At 42.2% G+C, this 18,762-nt stretch overlaps 1 protein-coding gene across 1 annotated transcript in view; it reads right to left on the bottom strand.

Moving 5' to 3' along the window:
• TAF7L (TATA-box binding protein associated factor 7 like) overlaps nt 1-18,762 on the bottom strand; it is a 127,566-nt gene that overhangs the window by 9,745 nt on the left and 99,059 nt on the right. Inside the window, exons 8-12 of the mRNA XM_086964638.1 lie at nt 11,796-11,873; nt 11,312-11,425; nt 10,068-10,262; nt 8,466-8,578; nt 8,024-8,083 (exon numbers count right to left, since the gene is read on the bottom strand). Coding sequence (XP_086820764.1) covers nt 8,024-8,083; nt 8,466-8,578; nt 10,068-10,262; nt 11,312-11,425; nt 11,796-11,873 — 560 coding nt within the window. The remainder of the gene's footprint in view (nt 1-8,023; nt 8,084-8,465; nt 8,579-10,067; nt 10,263-11,311; nt 11,426-11,795; nt 11,874-18,762) is intronic.

Genomic DNA, 18,762 nt, shown 5'->3' on the forward strand with positions numbered 1-18,762 from the left:
TGTATAGCGCTAGCTGGACCGGAGGGTATCAGATCGCTTCACAGCAGATACAAACAAGCACCAAAAAGACAGAGTGGACGGTAAACAAGAACAGGGAGCACAGTCAGGAAGTAACAACATGAGCGCACTACAGGGTGGAGATCGGGAGTGAATCAACCGGCTCTGGTATCATAGAGATAGTGGTCTTTCACAGTCAAACGTGGGGTTCTCGCTACAATCTAGAGCGCTCAAGGAAGAGGGCTTTGAGTAGCATCTTGAATTTCGGGAAGGAGGCGGTCATTCTGATATGGGGGGGGGGGATGGAGTTCCATATCTTGGGAGCATTACCCGCAACGGGTTTATTTGAGGTTTTGTGTTTCTGTGATTTCAGAGGGATGAATAGGAGCGTGTTGGAGCTTCTGAGGTCCCTAGACTGACCGGCCCTTTTGTGTTTGGTGGCCAGATATTCTGGTTTGCCTGTATGCAGGGCTTTGTGTGTGAGGCAAGCTGTACGGAAGCTGGCTCGTTGGTCAATAGGGAGCCACTTCAGCTCCTTGGGGGCCGGGGAGATGTGCTCGTGTTTCTTTGTTCCCGTGACCATTCTTGCTGCGGCGTAGAGGGTAGTTGTCAGAGGTCCCAGGTGCGATTTGGCTGTTCCAGTCAGAGCTGCGATGCCATAGTCAATTCTGGAGAGCACCAGTGCCTGAGTGGCCTGTTTCAGATTTTTCGAGAGGAGGAAGGGTTTTAGTTTGTAGAGAAGTTTCAGGTTAAGGAATGCACTTTTGTGTTTTTTTGTGTCCAGTTTAGGGTCAAGAGTAATCCCTAGGGAGTTTACAGAGTCTGTTGGCACAAGAGGAACATTCAGGGCGTTTAAGGCTTCTTCCCTCGTTAATGTCAGTGGAGAACCAAGACCTAAGTCTACTAAGAAAACTAATTTCGTTGCGCGCCCTGCATCGCAAAATGCAATGCAGGGCGCAAAACTAAATTCGTTTTTTAAATTTAATTGTTTACTTACCTGCAATCATCCATATTCTGGTGTTTACCACCCCCCACCCTGCCCCTCCCCCGCCCCCCCAGCCTGCCCCACGGAACTCCATCCACGGGCCGCGGCTGCCCTCACCTAGACACTGACTGGATGAGCACACTGTAACCAAACTCTAAAGCAATGAAACTCCTCCTGGGGTTGCACTCCGCTGCACTTGCTACAGACTGCTGAGGCTCGCACACAGGATGTGAACAACGCCGCTATAGCTGGAAAAGTCTAATCCAACCGCATGCCAGGCAATCAATTTGGAAGAAAGGTGTCTCCTTGCAATTAGGGTCCAGGGGAGCCACCCACCCCCATGGCCTCTCAGGGATAGTGTCTGGAGGCCTAGGGGAGGGAGACGCTTCCTCTTGTCCCAATTGCAAGGAGACCCATTCAGAGACACTGCGGGAGGCTCATTGTCCTGCATGTGACCACCCCCACAGTTTGAACTTTCAACCCAAAAGCAATTCCCACCTATCGGGCTGAGGGTGTGAGAATTTTTTTTTAGTTGAAAGTTAAAACTGTGGGGGCGTTAATATGCTGGACAATGGGCCTCCCGCAGGGTCTCTGAAGGGCCTCCTTTCAAGGGGTCACTTATTTAAATTAGAGGGGCCTCGCAGATTCCGTTTTGGCCCAGGGCCTCGCAAATCCTAGAACCGGCCCTGTACCACGGTATAGATCCTCATGCACACTCCACGCCCAATAACTGCAGACACATTGACAAGCAAATCAAATTGCTGCGACTAAAAGTCAGGTATAGCAGTCACCAGTTGTAGGCCAATCAAGAACATAAATAAAATGGGCTTTGTTAACACGACCAAAATGACATCAGGGATTTGCTGGTCAAGCCACTTTCTCAAAATGGGCAGCTGTGACATCAGCACAAAAGGTGCGATTGGAGAGGACTGCTGCACTTAAGTATGCTCAGGTAATCCCTCGATACCTCCTTCAGGTAGCCACTAAAGTTGTCTCTATGGTTTCACATATGATAACAAGCACAGTACAGTTCTAGGGACAAGGCGAAGGTTTTGATTGAAGTTATATTAATATGGCATATATGATACGTCACATGACTGTCAAATCCATTCGGAGTGCTTAGTCCAAGACTAAGGGCCTGATTTAGTGCTCCGCCGACTAAATCAGGCCTTAAATGTCTGTCCAGATACTCATAGAAACGGCACGTTTAAGGTATTTCATTGGTACGAACAAATATATTTTTATAAATATTAAATAGAAAGTATAATAATGCAAACAAAAGCAACAGAATAAAAAATACAGGCATAAGCCCTGGGAATAATTCATGACAGTATACTATGAGGAAGATTTAAAATCCTAATTCAAGGGAATCCAGTGTATGATAAAATCATGTACGGAAGGTTCTCATCCAAAGCACTTAATTGGATTCTCAATTTGAGATAGCTGTAGAATGGTTATCCAGGCTCCTCTTCATAAGGTTCCAGGGGTTCAAATCCAGGCTCCCCCAAGCTAAGATAGACGGCAGCAATCTGTTGAAGAAAGCAAAGCCTTCTCCTACCAGTCACCCTTTAGAATGCAGTTTGTGGTGCGAGGTGCCAGAAAGTCACCTAGGATCCTACTTCAAGAGGATGCGCTGTCTTTGTTACCCATTTCACTACCCCATGTTGCAATCGTTGGCATGACAACCTGTGTGGAAAACTGCCTCTGCCAAGTGTCACACTTCCTACTTTAGCAGATTCAAGTATTGGCATGTGTCAGTCTTTGTTAAGCCAGGCTTAATCAGGAGCCCCCCTTCTAATTCACAAATGGTAACTACCCCTCCTGTTCAAGGTGTGACAGTGGCTAGGTCCCCGTTGTATGACCAGTGCAACTCTGCTTTTGCTTCAATGACAGGATGGGAGATGGAAGATATAGACTAAAGAAGTCTATTGTTCCTGGGAGGGCTACAATTCTGAGGTTATTTCGCATCTCATCCCTTCCTTCCTCAATAAGTGGCAATGAGAGGGAACTTAATGAATATTTGCAAAGGAATGCCCCCACAGAGCACCTACACTGGCGAGACTTTTTTAGGACCATTTTGGAAAGTCAATAAAATAGGAACATTTCTATAACACATTCTTGTGACACTTAGAAAATGTTTACATTTTTTTTAACTTTTATTAATTAGTAAAAAGTCACACGAATGAGACCTTTAACCTTTTCTTAGCCACAAGTATGACAAATGGGCTTTGGACATTTAGCTCATGTTTTCTCTCCTAAACATGCTTGAGGTACATCTTATATGTTTAAAATCTAAGCATTGTGCGACAATGTCTTGGTGCCTAAAGTTCCTTCTGTAGTTAGCCAGTTTACTATTTAAACATCAAAAACATTCTAGCTTAGAGAGAATAGTATGGCTGCTTGCATGCCTTCGGATCAGGCCAATAACGTTGGTGCGACATTTTTAATGGTCATTGCGACCAGTTGCACCATGCTTTAAGTCTTTAACATATATTTCAATGGCTAAAAATATTAAAAAAAATATTTAACCAACGTCCAGCATCACCTTTCTACACATGGTTCTACAGAGTATCCATTATTTCTGTGACTTATTACATCTTTAATTTTACAATATGGTCATGAACGTTTTTACAGACATAACTCATATTTCAAATGAATAGATCAGTGCTAATGTGGGTTATCTGAATCTCTTAATTAGCCACTCCTTTCATTGTCTTTTCCAGAAGTTGTGACTAACTGTAACAAAGTGCACTGGCTTCTAAAATTGTATTGCTTTTTCTATAGTTGTGTTGTATCTGCAAACATGCTCTCTGTAACACTGAAAATTTCATTTTATTTAGCTAATGCCGTTAAAATACTTCGTACTTCTTGGTAGATTAATAAGAAAATCTACCTACTGTAAGATCACATATAGCCTTTTTTAAAGTGCATAGCATGTTTAGAATTCTTAATTGTGAGAAAGCACATCTTTTTACATGGTTAGTCCCCCACTTGTTGCCTGTAAAATGATGTAGTTTCAATTGTAAGTGCACAGGGTCCCTGCCAAACGGGTCTCCTGTGCCCCCCTAAAACTGTACCACGATTGGCAAGTTTAGCTCCCCTGTAAGTCTCCAGTAAATAGTATGCTTGGTACCTAGGGCATGTGGACTGAAGGTACCCCAGGGATCCCTCAACAAGGCCATGCCACTGTAGCTTGCATGTCTTGGTGCAGTGAAAAACGACAGTCAACATGGCCATGTCCAGCAACACTGCCCAAGGTATAGGTAAGTCACCCCTCTAGCAGGCCATACCAGCCTTAATGGAGGCTGCACTATTTCTAAGGTCTGTGCAGATCTGCATGAAAAAATATACCCCCTCAATATTTGTCTATTCTTTTTTATATTGTAAGTGGTAAGGAAGCCATAAAGAGCATATGGGCTGGAAACTCAACAATTTGATTTCCCCAGCACCATGATAGCTTCACTGAACCCAGGCGTATTCGGTACCAAACCACCCCTTCCCATAAACCCACTCTGATGCAAGTATTGGATTTATTAAAACTTACTCAGAGGGCACCTCAGAGGTGCCCTCTGAAAACCTACCAACCTTGGTGTGGTCTATGACTAACTTTAGGCAGCCTGCCACCAACAGACATGTTTCTTGACTTCTGGGTCAAGAGCCTCTGCTCTCGGAGGACAGAAATAAAGCATATCCTTGGTAAAGGTGTCTCACCGCTCCCCCAGGATGGGCACACTGCTCAAGAGGGAAGCTTCAAAGGGCTTCAACCAATTTTCAAACAAAGTCCTCATGCCAGCTCCCGCTGCGACAGTTCAAAACCAACCTCCTCCACTGAAAAGCATTGGGTGCCAGAGGCTGTGTTGGCACTCAAACCCACAGCGGCGTAGGGACGGCCGGATGCAAAGTTTAGTTCTGCCTTGTGGCCACCCCTGTGCTTACCTTAAATCCAGGAGATCAACCCTAGATAAAAAGCTTTAATCACCTGTGAGCAGCGCATCTTCAATCACCCCAGTCTTAATTGATTGACATTGGGCATCCAACCACAACTGACCTCTGCACCAGGCCGCCCCAGTGCAGCTGGTGGTGCACCTATTATCTAAACTTGAACCTTGCCAGGTGCGGACCGTAAACCCCAAAGACTGGATTTGTAAGTTGTGCACTTACCTGTGACACTTCATTCTTGTTTTCCTCCTACAAGTTAACATTGCAAAACTTGAAAATTTCACCAAGTGTCCGCTTTTTAAAGTGTACAGTTTTTTCCCTGAAAAACATACTTACCTTTTTGCGAACATCGTGGTCTTAAAATACATCTTGAAATAAGCTTATTTTTCTATCATGCTTAGAGCTCTTTCCACTACCATTGCTGGCAGCAAAAGGAAGACTGGGAGCACTATAGTTTGTGTAAAATGGAAGGGGGATATCACTTTACCCAGGTGAGGAGATATTTGAGACGGATTCTGAGAACAACCCTATCTTTGTGTACCTGAATGAAAGGTTCTTGTAAGTGGAGTGCTTGCAGTTCACTTAAGAGTCTGAGGAAACTGACCTTTCATGTAAGGAACAGAAGAAGGCATGAGTTTAAAGGTTCAAAGGTTGGTCCCATAAGCCTGGTGAGGACTATGCTTAGGTTCCACAAAGGGGCAGGAGGTATTCTGGGAGGTATGACTCTGTTAATACACTCCATGAAATCCCTGACTACAGGAATACGAAATAGGGATGAATTTTACCAGTCTTATAGGTAGGCCGCAACAGTAGCTAAGGGCAGGTGTATCGATATGTAGGTGATGCCAGATTTCTGCGATGTAAAAAGGAACACATAAGGTAATGCACACCAGGCTTTAAGATATCCAGGGGATAGGAAATGCAGTATTGGGCAAACCTCTTCCAGTTTGCAGATGCTTCCAGTTAAACAGGATTTTGATGCTAGACCTGCTACTGGACTTTAAGTTTGAGCCTGGAGACGCAAAGCCAAGCATGGCATCAGAGGAGAACAATAGTGTTGATGCCTATAGGGGCGGTGTCTGTTGCATGGAGCGCCCAAGGAATGTTGGTGTTTGAGATAGTCTTGCCCTCAGAAACCATCTCAACCCTCTTCCTGTGCTCCTCTGGAAGATGCCTTACCAGCTCCTTCATCTATTCACACTGGGAGCTTTCGAAACAAGAAAAGAGCATGACAGATTTGCTTACCCACCAATGCATGGCTGAATCTACAGCTATCCTTTGCATCGTTCATTGATTTTCTACTCGCTTTATCAGGCAGCAGAACATCGGCTGTGGCGTGGGCAGAGGGTCTTTTATAGGCAAGTCAGGAGCAACGCAAGCTTTGATGTAAATATGTTTGCGATCAGAGGGTTTGTATTTCTTCTCAACCCTAGGTGTCACTACCCTAGATTTGACAGACTCGTTGAATTTGTTCAGGGGCAGACTTAGGCATTGGTAAAAACTGCTTGGAGAATTTGGACCTCGAGTGAGACTCCACAAGGAAGTCCTCTTCTTCATGAATGAAGTGCATGTGGACCATGTGATACGCCGCAGCCCTCCGACTGATCTCATGAGGCAGTAGTATAAATCGGACAAGGATGCTCTCAATAGGTAGTGGTCTACGTTGAAATCACCTCGGGTGGGGGCTAGTGTGTGGTGGAGTCCATATATTAAAGTCTTTGCCGTGGTATTCAGCCAGCCCTGGGTCTAGTTTTTCCTGCGGTAATCAGTGGGCCCTGGGTCTAAGGGCTAGTCATATGGGTCAAAGGGGCCATAAAGACTGCCTAGATCTGAAAAGGTATGAGGGACCCCTCAGGTGAATCTGGTGGAGCCAGAAGACATGGTGTGCATGAGCATGGTGGTGGATGAGGTAGAGTTGGTGGCAGTGTAGGAAGAGAAACAAAAAGGTATAAGACTTGTACCCCTAACCCCCTTTCAACATAAACTGGACTTTTGGTGTCAACTGAATGTTCGACAATTCCTCTGATGATGCCTTTGGCGCTGGCTTCAGATGTGAGCGTGGGTTCTCGATGCACCAGGATTATGTAAGGCTCGGTGACCAGTCTGGGTCAACATCCATAGGCAGAGCCTTGCTTAAATCCAAAGCCTTCTCTTGGTGTGAACAGATTGTGAAGGGAGCGCCTTTCTGTGTCCGCGTGGGGCTCAATGTAGATTCCCTTGAGAGAAGTGCTGTAGCTCGGCATGAGACTGTTTCATCCCGGCTTGGTGGCATAGGTCTTGAAGGTGGGGGACATGCTTATGACTCTTGGAGTGGTCTTCATTTGATGCTGACTTGACATTCTCCTCTCCCTCGAGCTCTGACATGCCAGAAGAAATTGCCCCTGGACTAGGTGATGCCTGGCCTGCTGTGATACCAGATGGGACGGCTCCCCACCTTCTTCAGCATTGAAAGGATCTTACTTTATAAAGATGTCCGGAGTTTCTGTTGGAGCGTCTTGTGATGTGCCCAGTGACTTTCCCTTTGGTACCTTAGGGTATTTTTCGAGAGGATGACGTGGCAGGACTCACAGGAGGCATGGTTGCAGGCATCATGATGGTCTGATCACGGGTATCTGGAGTTGCACTGGGGGAAATATTGAAAGAGGGCCATCGCCCACGTCCAGTTCGAAATCTTTGTAATTAAAGCCCAAATGCAGATATGTGAAAGCTTCCAGCGTCCAAACATTGGTCATCGGTCTTCCGAAAATGTCTAAATACGAAGCACGGTGGAAAGCTGCTAAGGCGCAGGCTGATTTTCCTGATGCATTGCATCAAAATCCAACTGTATGGGCCTGCAAAACATGATGAAACGCAACAAACGTGGATCCTCGCAGAATATGTCCAACCTCGAACATGGAGTCAGTTTCCATACAAATTGTCCTCTATGAAACAACTTGGTTTGGGACGGGGTGAAGGGGGTTATAGAACCTCCCATGGCTCAAAAGACTTCTTTGAAGAAAACCTGAAAAAGTCTGAGTCCTACACTAGATGGCAGCAGTATGCAAAGCACGTGTGTCTGCAACTGCACATGATTTGAACAGGTTATACGATTAATGCTCTCACCTGTTGTCTCTCATTGTCTTCTTGCTGTTTGAATTCATCCAAAACTGCTTGCAGACGAGTCTAGAAAAAAAGCAACAGAACAGCTTGAACAACTACTCATTTCTTTCTATAAAGAAACGTGCATGAGCAGAGATGTTAGCCCAATCATGATTCAGAACATACTAAGCTTATTAGGTGCGGTGGCTAACATGAGCAGTGAAGTAAGTGAACCAGCAGCTAATTGTAATTGTAATTTATATAGCGCTTACTACCCTGACAAGGCATTAGAGGGATTTTTCAGCAAGTAGCACGTTACTCCGGAATGCTACTAGTCATGCTCTCTGGCACACTTAGCATGCATTTATTACCACATACAGTGATTGGATATACCACTGAAAGGTCAGAGAATGGTTTAATAACAAATAGAGCAGCCACTGAAAGACTGCTAACCAGACGCACTCACTTTCAAAGCTAGGTTCTCAACCTTCATGATGAGATCCTCCTGCCGTTTACGCCTCTCCTGAGTTTCCTGCAGTTTGTTTTGCAACTTCTCCACCTGCTTCTGGAACTCTTGTACTAAAATAGAAAAAGAAATTGAGTTAAACTGGAACATTCTAGACTGACACTTAAGCCGGTCTCAGTTTCCTCAACAGATAAATTGCCATTTTTAACTATCTGATATCAGGTTCTCAGAGCTCCAAATATCAAGGGCATTTAACATTAACTCCAAGCATAGTGGGCACGTTTAAATTTGGAACCACAATATAATCAGACCCACCCCCTTTCCACCTTAAATTTAAGAAAAGTGATCACTATACTTTCAAAAGCAGTCAAAAGTCTATTACAGAAATATCTACGCAAAGTTCATAAACTTAGAAATTCATGTAGCAGCAAATGGAAATTAAGCTCTAGTAAACGTCTATGACTATGAAGCACTCAATTCCATTTACTCACTTTAAAACATTTGTTGTTTTGGAATTTTGATGGACTCCATAAGGAGCAAGTCCAGTTTATCACTTTTTTAAATTTCCTGCACACTGGCAACATGAACTACAAGTCTAGCAATGGAGCACAGGCGGAGGACTACTCATTGGTGATATTTTCTAAAACCCAAAAGTAGTAGAAGCATGAGAAATTGCATTCTAGAAGGTCTTCTCTTCAACTCCTCCAATAACTCTCCAGCTACCTACCTGCTCTACCAAGCAGCATGGGTTGTACAATTCAGCTAAGCATGACTTGTATGAGAAACATATATTTTCTACATGAACAAGATCCACTACTACAGACTAGAACTGCTGCGGATACTGCACTGCTCAGACTTCAATCCACAGTCACCATTTTGGGAAACAAAATCCCACTGCTTTAAAAAAGCAAGTGGAGGGCTTAAAGGTTTGCTCAGAAAGAATACTGGGAAAAATGACTTTTTCGGTCACTCAAAAACTGGCCAATTAAAAAATCCACAGGCCCAGTTACAAGTTACTGCCAGCACATAAACCTCTAGGTTTCTATGAATACTAATTCTGGTGACCTTGTTAGTTAGCCAAGACATGACTTGGTACAATTAAGCCTCAAACAGCTCAGACCCCCATCCACACCCTCATGTGTCTAATTTTTTGTGCTGCATTAACTTTATTTCTGATAACATCTTACTTATTCAGTAAAATGTCCTACTTGGGGCAATGATCATTTGGCTATTACAATAAGACAGTAGCCACAACCATTCAGGTTTTCATTGTATACATTTTTTTCTAGTTACTTATATGGTGCTGTTGACGACACTGAGGGAAGCAAATAAAGGCAGCTAACACATTCTCTTCTGCATTCTAAGAGGGTTATCATGTAGTACCAGGTAGAATCAGATAAGCAACAACCTCAAGTTCATACCTGACAGTATACTGGTCTCTCTCAGGATTTAAAGAGTACCGAAAGGGGAATAGAAAGGAAGGTTAAAGACATAGCAAACAGACATCACGTTGTAAGATTTCAGCCAGTGAACAGGCCCAGGAAACCAAAATGCTCATCAACAGAGGCCAATATATCCCCCCATCATCATTCACTCCCTCACCTATTTTGTTTGTTCCTTCTTTCTCCCGGCGTTTTTCATCAGAGTCATTCAGCTTGTCCTGCATTCGCCTGTCCAGATCTTCCTCTGTGTCCATGATATTTAAGTCTTCATCATCACGGCGGTCTCGGTCATCCTCATCACTCTCACTGCTGCTGCTGATGTCATTGAAGATTTCTCGCAGTTCATCGTGATCTACTGTCATTGGAAATAGGGGGAATTCAAGACAATGAAAAAGGACATAACTGTTTCCAAGATTTTTCAGCCTAGCTTAGGTTGGGATCCACCGATGGAAGCTTCATGTCACACAAAACCCTTATGCGCATCCTCATGACTAGGCCTCCCTCAACTGAAACTACAGTCTAGTGCATACACATAGTTCAGCTTCACCAAGATGGCATGCTTGTAACCTCAGTTTCCTCACTGAACAACTACGCCTTTACATAGCTTAGGGTTGTTATGATACCTGCAAGATCATTAAATAATGAAGAAAGGAATTTTTTTCAGGCGTTTTTTGACATTAGGAGTTTCATATAACAAGAAAATTACATCACAACTCACTTGTAATATGATAAAGAAGTGGTCTGCTTACAGCAGTTGCTATTCCTTTTGATGTTTGGTCTAAAGGCTAAAAAAACTTCGAAGGTCCATCGGTCTGCCCCAGTCTCTCATGCCTCCGTGGGAGGCATGGAGAGGAGGGGCAGTAATGGAAAACTGACTGTGTGGAGAGTTTGCTCAAAGACTGAGGCAGTGGAAAGCAGTGCAAGCACTAACCGCTGTTTGCATGTTGCTTTATTCGACATTCCATGCCATTATAAAGGCACTCAGTCTCCATATGGTCAATGAACTCGTTGGTGACTTGAATAATGTACAATTGGGGTTACATTCACCCATGCATTAACCCTTGATACTTTAACATGCACCACTTACAGCCTTGCTCCCCAAATTATTCTTTAATCTGAACCCTTCCGAATACCTACACTAACTTACTAGGGACAAATGAATAACAACAGAAGAGGAACGAGAGTGACGTAATAGACAAAGTCTCCATGCGAGTAGAGCGCAGCCAAAATGAGGAATAAAAAGACAATGGTGGTGGAAAAAAGGATGTTCAAGTTACCAGTGAAGGAGAAAGAGTAAAATTGAAGCATGAGGGAAAGAAACGGAGAGGAAGAAGAGGAAATGTGGCAGAGGTAGCATTAGCACACAACTAACTGCATACGTTTCTGTTATGCTGCGTCTTGTACCTGAAGAGCTACGTCCTTGCTTGTGCCCAGACATTCCAGGGGATACATCCAGACCAGTAAGTGAGCCATGGTTCTCCGCCTCTTTCGTCTCATCTTCAGCAATCACTTCCCAACCTGACCGCGAGTGCAGGTGTGTCAAGGTAGCAAAAGCACTATTGATCTGAAAACACCATTATCAGGTGAAGGGAGCAAAATGTGCTCTGAATTATTACAACCTAAGCCTTGCATTCATTTATGAATATCAATGCAAGATATCAAGACCTACTTTAGACTCTCAGTGAAGCTCATGCACTCCCAGTTTTTAAACCGCCCCCTGCTACTGAACCCAGAAATACGGAGACAGAACAGACAACACACACCTTAGGACACATAAGCACACAAGTTCATGGTGTCAGTCAAAAATTATGGGCAAACGCCACCACATTTCTTTACCACTACTCCTTCCAATCCCTTCACCATAAACAAATACACAATGTAAGGATACGGACGCTGACCGCTTCAGCATCGGTGCTCAGGAGCCGCTTCACCTCCTTTTCCACGTCTGGAGACTCAATATACTGGGCCAAAAATCGGAAAAGAAGCAGAATTCGGCATCAAATAGGCGTCCTTCATGGAAATGCCACTAATAAACACATGAACATTGTAATCACTAGCACATGTAACCTCCAGAGTGTGCACAGACATGCGGTGGCCAATCAGGACAGGGCATTGAATCATTATGCACACTTTGGTGTGGGAACAGGACCCTAGTATTCAGCCACCTAAAACACTTACAAGTACTTGCCTGAGTGCACCAGAGTGGCCTGTCCATTGTTTATGAACAAACATTACTTTCGGCAGTACTTCCAGGTTCCATGGGTCTGGCGGGAGAGACAGTGGTGCTAATGCCCTCTCGTGGTTGATCAGACCGACAGCAGCATTGCCATGCAACGAACAACATCTGCAATTAAGGCCTGTGCAGGTGTATCCGAGATACACCTACATGGAAGGGTTAAAAACAGAATACATTCTTAACTTAAAGCTCATTTTAGCTTTAACAATACTCTGTCCGGGGGTATGTGTGAAAATTAATACTTTAAATGTAAGTTTGAGCAAAGGCACCCATAAGCCTCATGTAACTCGAAAACGCTACCCCAGATTAATTTAAATATCTAACCGAAGTCAGAGCCTCACTGAACCATCTCAGTTACAGAACCTTTGAATACATTTTTGACACAAGAGTATGATCTATACTCGGACATCTCAAACTTCAGGAAGTCTGGTTGGCAAGCTTTTGATGCATGCCTGCTCATCCCGCCTAGGTTAAATTGCCTTCACGTCAGCACCAGCTTCTTGTAAATACAAGACACGAGATAACAATGTATTGGTCTATGCAGCATGGATTTGTAGATCTGCATGTTCCTTAAAAACACCCCTTAGTTTAAACCATGTTTAAATTGGAGAAAAAAAAACCTCACTGATCCCAAACGATTTCCTGCTTCTGTTCACTTGGGTGAAATTAACATTCTTTCGCCTCACCGGAAAACAGGGAGTGAGGGGTTTATAGAGCTGGGTGGAGGAAATGTTCAGTTTTCTGGAACACATTTTAAATCCACAGTGGCTTCTCTGGATTTAGGATGTCCTCAAGAAATTGAAGGGTTTCCGTCACAACAACTATGACTCAGGCGCAGCACATACATGAGAGTCCAATTGGTAGATTTTGATGAGTGATGTAAACTAGTGCCCCCTCCAAAACAAAAAAACGCGAGCTGCAAAAATGATCACCCAATTTTTCAATTACCATAGTTTTGAACGAAACTGTAAATATACAGGCATTAACTTCACCTTTATTGGTGTTATTTAACATTGCATTCAAAAGCCTGCCTCCAGGCATCTAGCAAGTTATCTTTGGCTATCGTGTTGTGGCAAACATTTACTTCTAGTTTTCTTGTCGGATTTTTTACTTTCATATCTCTGGTGTCATTAGTAGTGAAAGAATAGATGCATTGAAGGTTTAGCGATTACAGTTTAATTTATCTATGTGCGATGCACTCCAGTATTGGATCGGATCCTCTTCCTGACCGAAAATGAGGTTTAAATAATAACAAAGTGTTGGGTAACTTCCAAAACTTGCCTCTTAAAGTGTTATACTGCTCATGTATCTGCTACAATAATCTAATGTAACTGTGCTCTGTTTCTGATCTCAGGTATCCAGGTAAAATTTTATGTTAATGTTCAAACGAGTAAATATCCAAAAATGTCTTTCGCTAGATATTCAAAAATGCTGGGTAACTCCAAAAACTTACCTCATAAGGTGTTATACTGCTCATAAGGTGCATTACTACTAAGTGACTGTTATACTGCATACTAGCAATATACATACATTGCGGCACATTATGCAATACAACGTTCCATACAACGATCATATAACTTCACCCAGCATTCAGTTTTAGTTACTAAATGTTAAAGTTAATTACTCTTAAGCCACGCAAATGGTCCCATGCGTCCAGTATATCCTTGTCGGCTACCATGGGAGGGGAGCTATCTTCCCCTGTCACCATCCATATTACGTACCTTCAGGGTGGGGTGAGAGGGTTTGGGGTGACGGTGGGTAGAGGTAGGTCTTGCTATCTTATTTATGTTGCGTATTATTGTTTTCATTGCTCAAGTGCCGGGCCTACCTTTTTAAATGAATCTTCCTACAGCGAGCCCCGCAAGGCCATTCATACACAGTGCGAGGATAAAAAACTGCATGAGAGGATCTATATATGTAATGTATACTTTGAGGTATATGTTTTATACAGGTACCTTGTTTGCCTTCCTAAAACGAATGCCTACAGTAGCAATGTCATATGTGAACTGTGCGCTTTGCTGTGTTGCAAATGCAAAATAGGTATCAGAAGTGTTATATCTTTCTGCTTGCACTCTATGCTTGTCTCCCATCATATCACGTTATACAATGGTGTGACCATAAGGCTGAGTATTCCCCATGTAAATAACGAGTTTTTTGACACAAGTATCATGCCCTGTGTATCAAACCACTACTCAGCGGTGATAACCTTACAATCATACACCATTATACTTTACCTTCGTGGCACACACAACCTGGGTCTACAATCTCTATTCAATTACATAGTAAGTCACTCAAGGATCACCAAAAGACCAGCGGCACACAAATAATGAATATAACACACTTAAGACACCGCTAACTAATACAGGTGCTTTGGCACATAATAGCCTCAAGATAGTCTCACTGATGGTAAGGGCATAAACCACCCAATAAAACGGAAGATGATACTGGACTATCTTCATAAACAACAAGCATTTGCAATGCAATTGGTCTCGCATTAGGAAAGTTTGAGCTATTGGTATTGTAAATGACATTTTTATTTAGGTGTTGGTTTTGAAAATAGAAAAATTAATAGCTTTGTCATTTACAATGCCAATAGTTTTAACTTTCGCAAATGTGACACCTATGGCATTTGCAATGCAATATTTGTTGTATTTACGTGACTTAGATGTATTGATATTACAAATAACAATGGCTTTTAATTTTTCTTAATAATTAATATTTTAATAAAAGTAATTGTAATTTAAAATGGCAATCGATTTAACTTTTGTAAATAACTTGTGAAGATTATGTTCAGTGTATTTTATTGTGACGAAAATCCAAGAACAGAAGTGAAATATTAACATCTTTTTGTGACATTTGTAATAAAGCTTGAAACATTGAGAGAACATATTTGAACCAGTTGTTGTTGAATGGTTGCACAGATTGATGCTGTGGTGGCGACGAGTGATGCTGTGGCGTCAAGTGATGCTGTTGTAGTGCATAGTGATGTTGTGGTGCCCCTGAATAATGTTGTGGTGCCCCTGAGTGATGCTGTGGTGATGAGATAGATAGAGTGAGTGCGATAGAAAGATAGATAGAGGGAGGGCGATAGACAGACAGAGTGAGGGCGATAGACAGACAGAGTGAGGGCGATAGACAGAGGGCGATAGATAGAGAGAGGGCGATAGCGAGTAAAGTCTGGGCACACCGTTTCAAAGATATATGAACTTCTTTCCCTCAATTCCAATTGCACAGGAAATGCAAAGCAATGAGGGAATCTGAACTCAACTCCAGTAGCATCCCATTTGACTGGGGGAAAATGTATCTGACCCCATTCTCAAATAAAATATCTACCATCCGATCACAAACCAAACTCATGTTAATAAATAGGATATACTGGACACGCGAGAAATTTTCTAAACTTAAGCTCAGTGACAGTCCTACATGCTGGAATTGTAAATCTCACATTGGCAACTTCGCCCACATGCTCTTCTATTGCCCTACCTTACAATCATACTGGGATAAGGTCTTCAAATGCATAAATAATACTTTTAACATCTTACCTCCAAAGGAATTTTCCCATATTATACTAGGGTTCTTGGATCCTACGATCAAGGATATGCAGGATTGCTACTTACTAGACCTCATGCTCACTCTAGCCTGTAAAGTTATACTGAGTAAATGGAAAAATGCCAATGAGGTCTCTTTTAGAACGTGGCAGGAATGGCTATCTTCTCTAGTCACTCCATACCTCTCCCTGGCGTAAATCGCACAAGAAATTATGGAAGTCCCTTGACGCTACACCTTTCTCATATGATCCTCCGTGATCACCCAAATAACACCTCAATCTGTAAAGCCTTTTATACTTATCTACTGCATAGTATCTTTTGTCTACTCTCATGGGGAAAATATGTTTTGTGTGACCACCTGTATATTACTGCGATTTGCTGCGAATGTCCTGCTTGGCACTTGCGCAAACTATTATAATTGCTATTACTGTTATTTTTATTACCAATATTATTAATATGATAATTTTTTACTTAAGTTTTGTCTTATTGTATGATTTATTGTATTTTCTATTTGTCATTTGTCCGTTTGAATTACTCAATAAAAAGGACTTGAAATAAAAAATAATAATAACAAAGATAGGAAAGTTACAGTGTGCCCCCTTGACAGATAGTGTATGTCCTTAGCACAAACTATAACCTGCATCTCTTTACTCCTGCACTACATTGTATCAGGTACATTAACATCTGAAATACATATACAAATTAGGCACATAACAAAAACCCCTAGCTCCCAAGTATGTAATGCTTGAAAGCGATCTTAAGTTGGAATGTATTTTAGCTGTTCTTTTCTACTTAGTTGACGTTGAATAGGAGCAATTCAAATACAAACGAAATTTGCATCTAGCCATAAGAAACTAATAATTAAAATACTAACTTTTTTACCAACACTTGGATAGAAGTCTTTCAATGAATAGATCCGATACTAGGCATTAACAAGGTCTCCAACCTAGTCATCTATAGTCAAAGATTTGAAGAATCCTATTGGTTAAAAACAGCAACTCTAACAAATGTAAAGAAAATGATTTAGAGGGTGTGGAAAAGTTTTTTTCTATAGACCGATAATGAAAGATTGGATTTTAGAATAGGACAGTGACTGATCAGCATTCATTTAACTTTATACTCAAATGTTCATCGGAATAAAAATACATTTTTATTATTATTTTTCTTATTGTCTTAATTGAGCAATTTATCAAAGTTTATCTATATTTGAATCACAAATCTATTCCAGATTAAGGTTTTCATGGGCCCATTTGCTTCACACCTTAATGCTACTTCATGTATGTAGAGGTCACTCAAATACAATGCAAATGGGAATGATGAAATACTACTGATTGTGCCTTAATGGCACCAGATCCTTGTCATTGGTCCCTGTTGCACCACCACACCACATTAGTGTAGTAAGCAAACCTTTATTGCGGAGCAGCAGCTACAGGGTGCTCTCAGGGCCAGCAAGAATCAAATGACCAGGAATCCTTAGATTACATTCTGTGACCCTACCAACAGTTTCCAATTAGCACCCCACACTCACTTCTTCAAGCTAGAACGCATCACTTTCCCTTAACTAAAACAAACCAAAACATTTTAATAGTTACAAAAAGCCCTAAAAACAAACAGGTAACATGTTTGTAAGCAATTGAATATTAATCTGGGGTGGATGGTAGTCCACCATAAGTAATAGTCACTAACTTCTGAGGTCCAGCCAAAGATTTGAACAACTTAAGCCTGCGCTCAACAGCTCAGCCTAACTGAAAGAAAATATGTGTACAGCATTCATATGAAAATGTGAAAGCCTTAGAAGTACCAAAACAGTTACGAAGGCAAAAAAGGAAGACAATAAAAATCCCTCTCTAATTAATAAAAATATAGTAAAATTTGAAATCAAAATTATACAAAAATCCAGAACAGAGAAACACACATGAATTTTTAAAGACTTATGGGAAAATAGCTCCTAAAACATAAAGGGCCCAATAATGATAGAAGCTGAAGACTGGGCCCTGGACGTGATTTGAAGCGCAGTGCGATTAAGCTGTGGTCGGATACACAAAGTGAATTGTCCAAGTGAAAAGCCTGTAAGTCAAAAAGTTTGAAATAGTCCCACTTCAGAACAGGACTTTTCTGAGGAAAAGCATTGACATTTCTACTAAGTCCTAATTCAGAAAAGGACTTTGTCACTTTTGAGAAGAAAAATCCTCTCCAAATTGCCAGATACTGAAATTGTTGCCACTGCTGTGGAACCAATGGCTCAATACTGGAAAGAAGGAAGGTCTTGTTGAAGCTCTGGAAGTTTGGGAGATTTCTCACTGAAAAATGTTAAAAGTTTCAAAACAGAATAGAACTTAATCAATTTTTATGAAGTGCCAGGAGCCTTGACTGGGCCAAAGCTGAAATGAAATCAGACTCCATGGAACTATCAGATGGATTCTTTTTCTGGCAGGTATCCCTAAAGCTATGAAGGATATGCTTTCAAACTTTTTTCTGGTGCCCAAATCCTCACAAGAGCACACTTCTCAGGCCTCCAAGGCCCATGAGGAGGCACTTAAAGATTCTCAGGGTGCCAGGCAGAAGCCAAAAGCAAAGACTAGTCTCTTGCAGCTGGTTGTGTTCCTGTTGCTGCACAGGTGGGCAGCCAACTGAACCTAGGAACTGGCTTCTTTGTCCTGGGTACAAGAGGGAGCAGGGCTAGGCCTTCGGGAATCCTCTCATGTAAGACAGCAGGTCCAGGGGACTTCTCTCCCACAGCTCCAGAAGTGTTCTGAGGAGTTTCTTCTGGGTTCCCACTTCATGCCTGGCACTATCTAGGGGTGGTGGTGAATCCTGAGCACTCCCTAACCAATATACTAAAAGTTCCCAAGAGAACATTGTCCACTTTTTCAGCAGTTCCTATTTGGCTCACTGCAAATTATATCACAGTGCCCCTCATTTTCAAAATGAAAGATGGTGAAACCAGTATGTCCATGTGCAAAGCAAGAAAAGAGAGACGATGGCATATTAGACACCAGTCCTGAAGATTTTCAAGCTAAACAAGCACAAAGATCAAACTACAAGCCAATGGAAATATGTTATTTTCATAG

Source organism: Lissotriton vulgaris, chromosome 4_1, assembly GCF_964263255.1.
Source record: "Lissotriton vulgaris chromosome 4_1, aLisVul1.2, whole genome shotgun sequence".
In the NCBI taxonomy this organism is placed as follows: Eukaryota; Metazoa; Chordata; class Amphibia; order Caudata; family Salamandridae; genus Lissotriton; species Lissotriton vulgaris.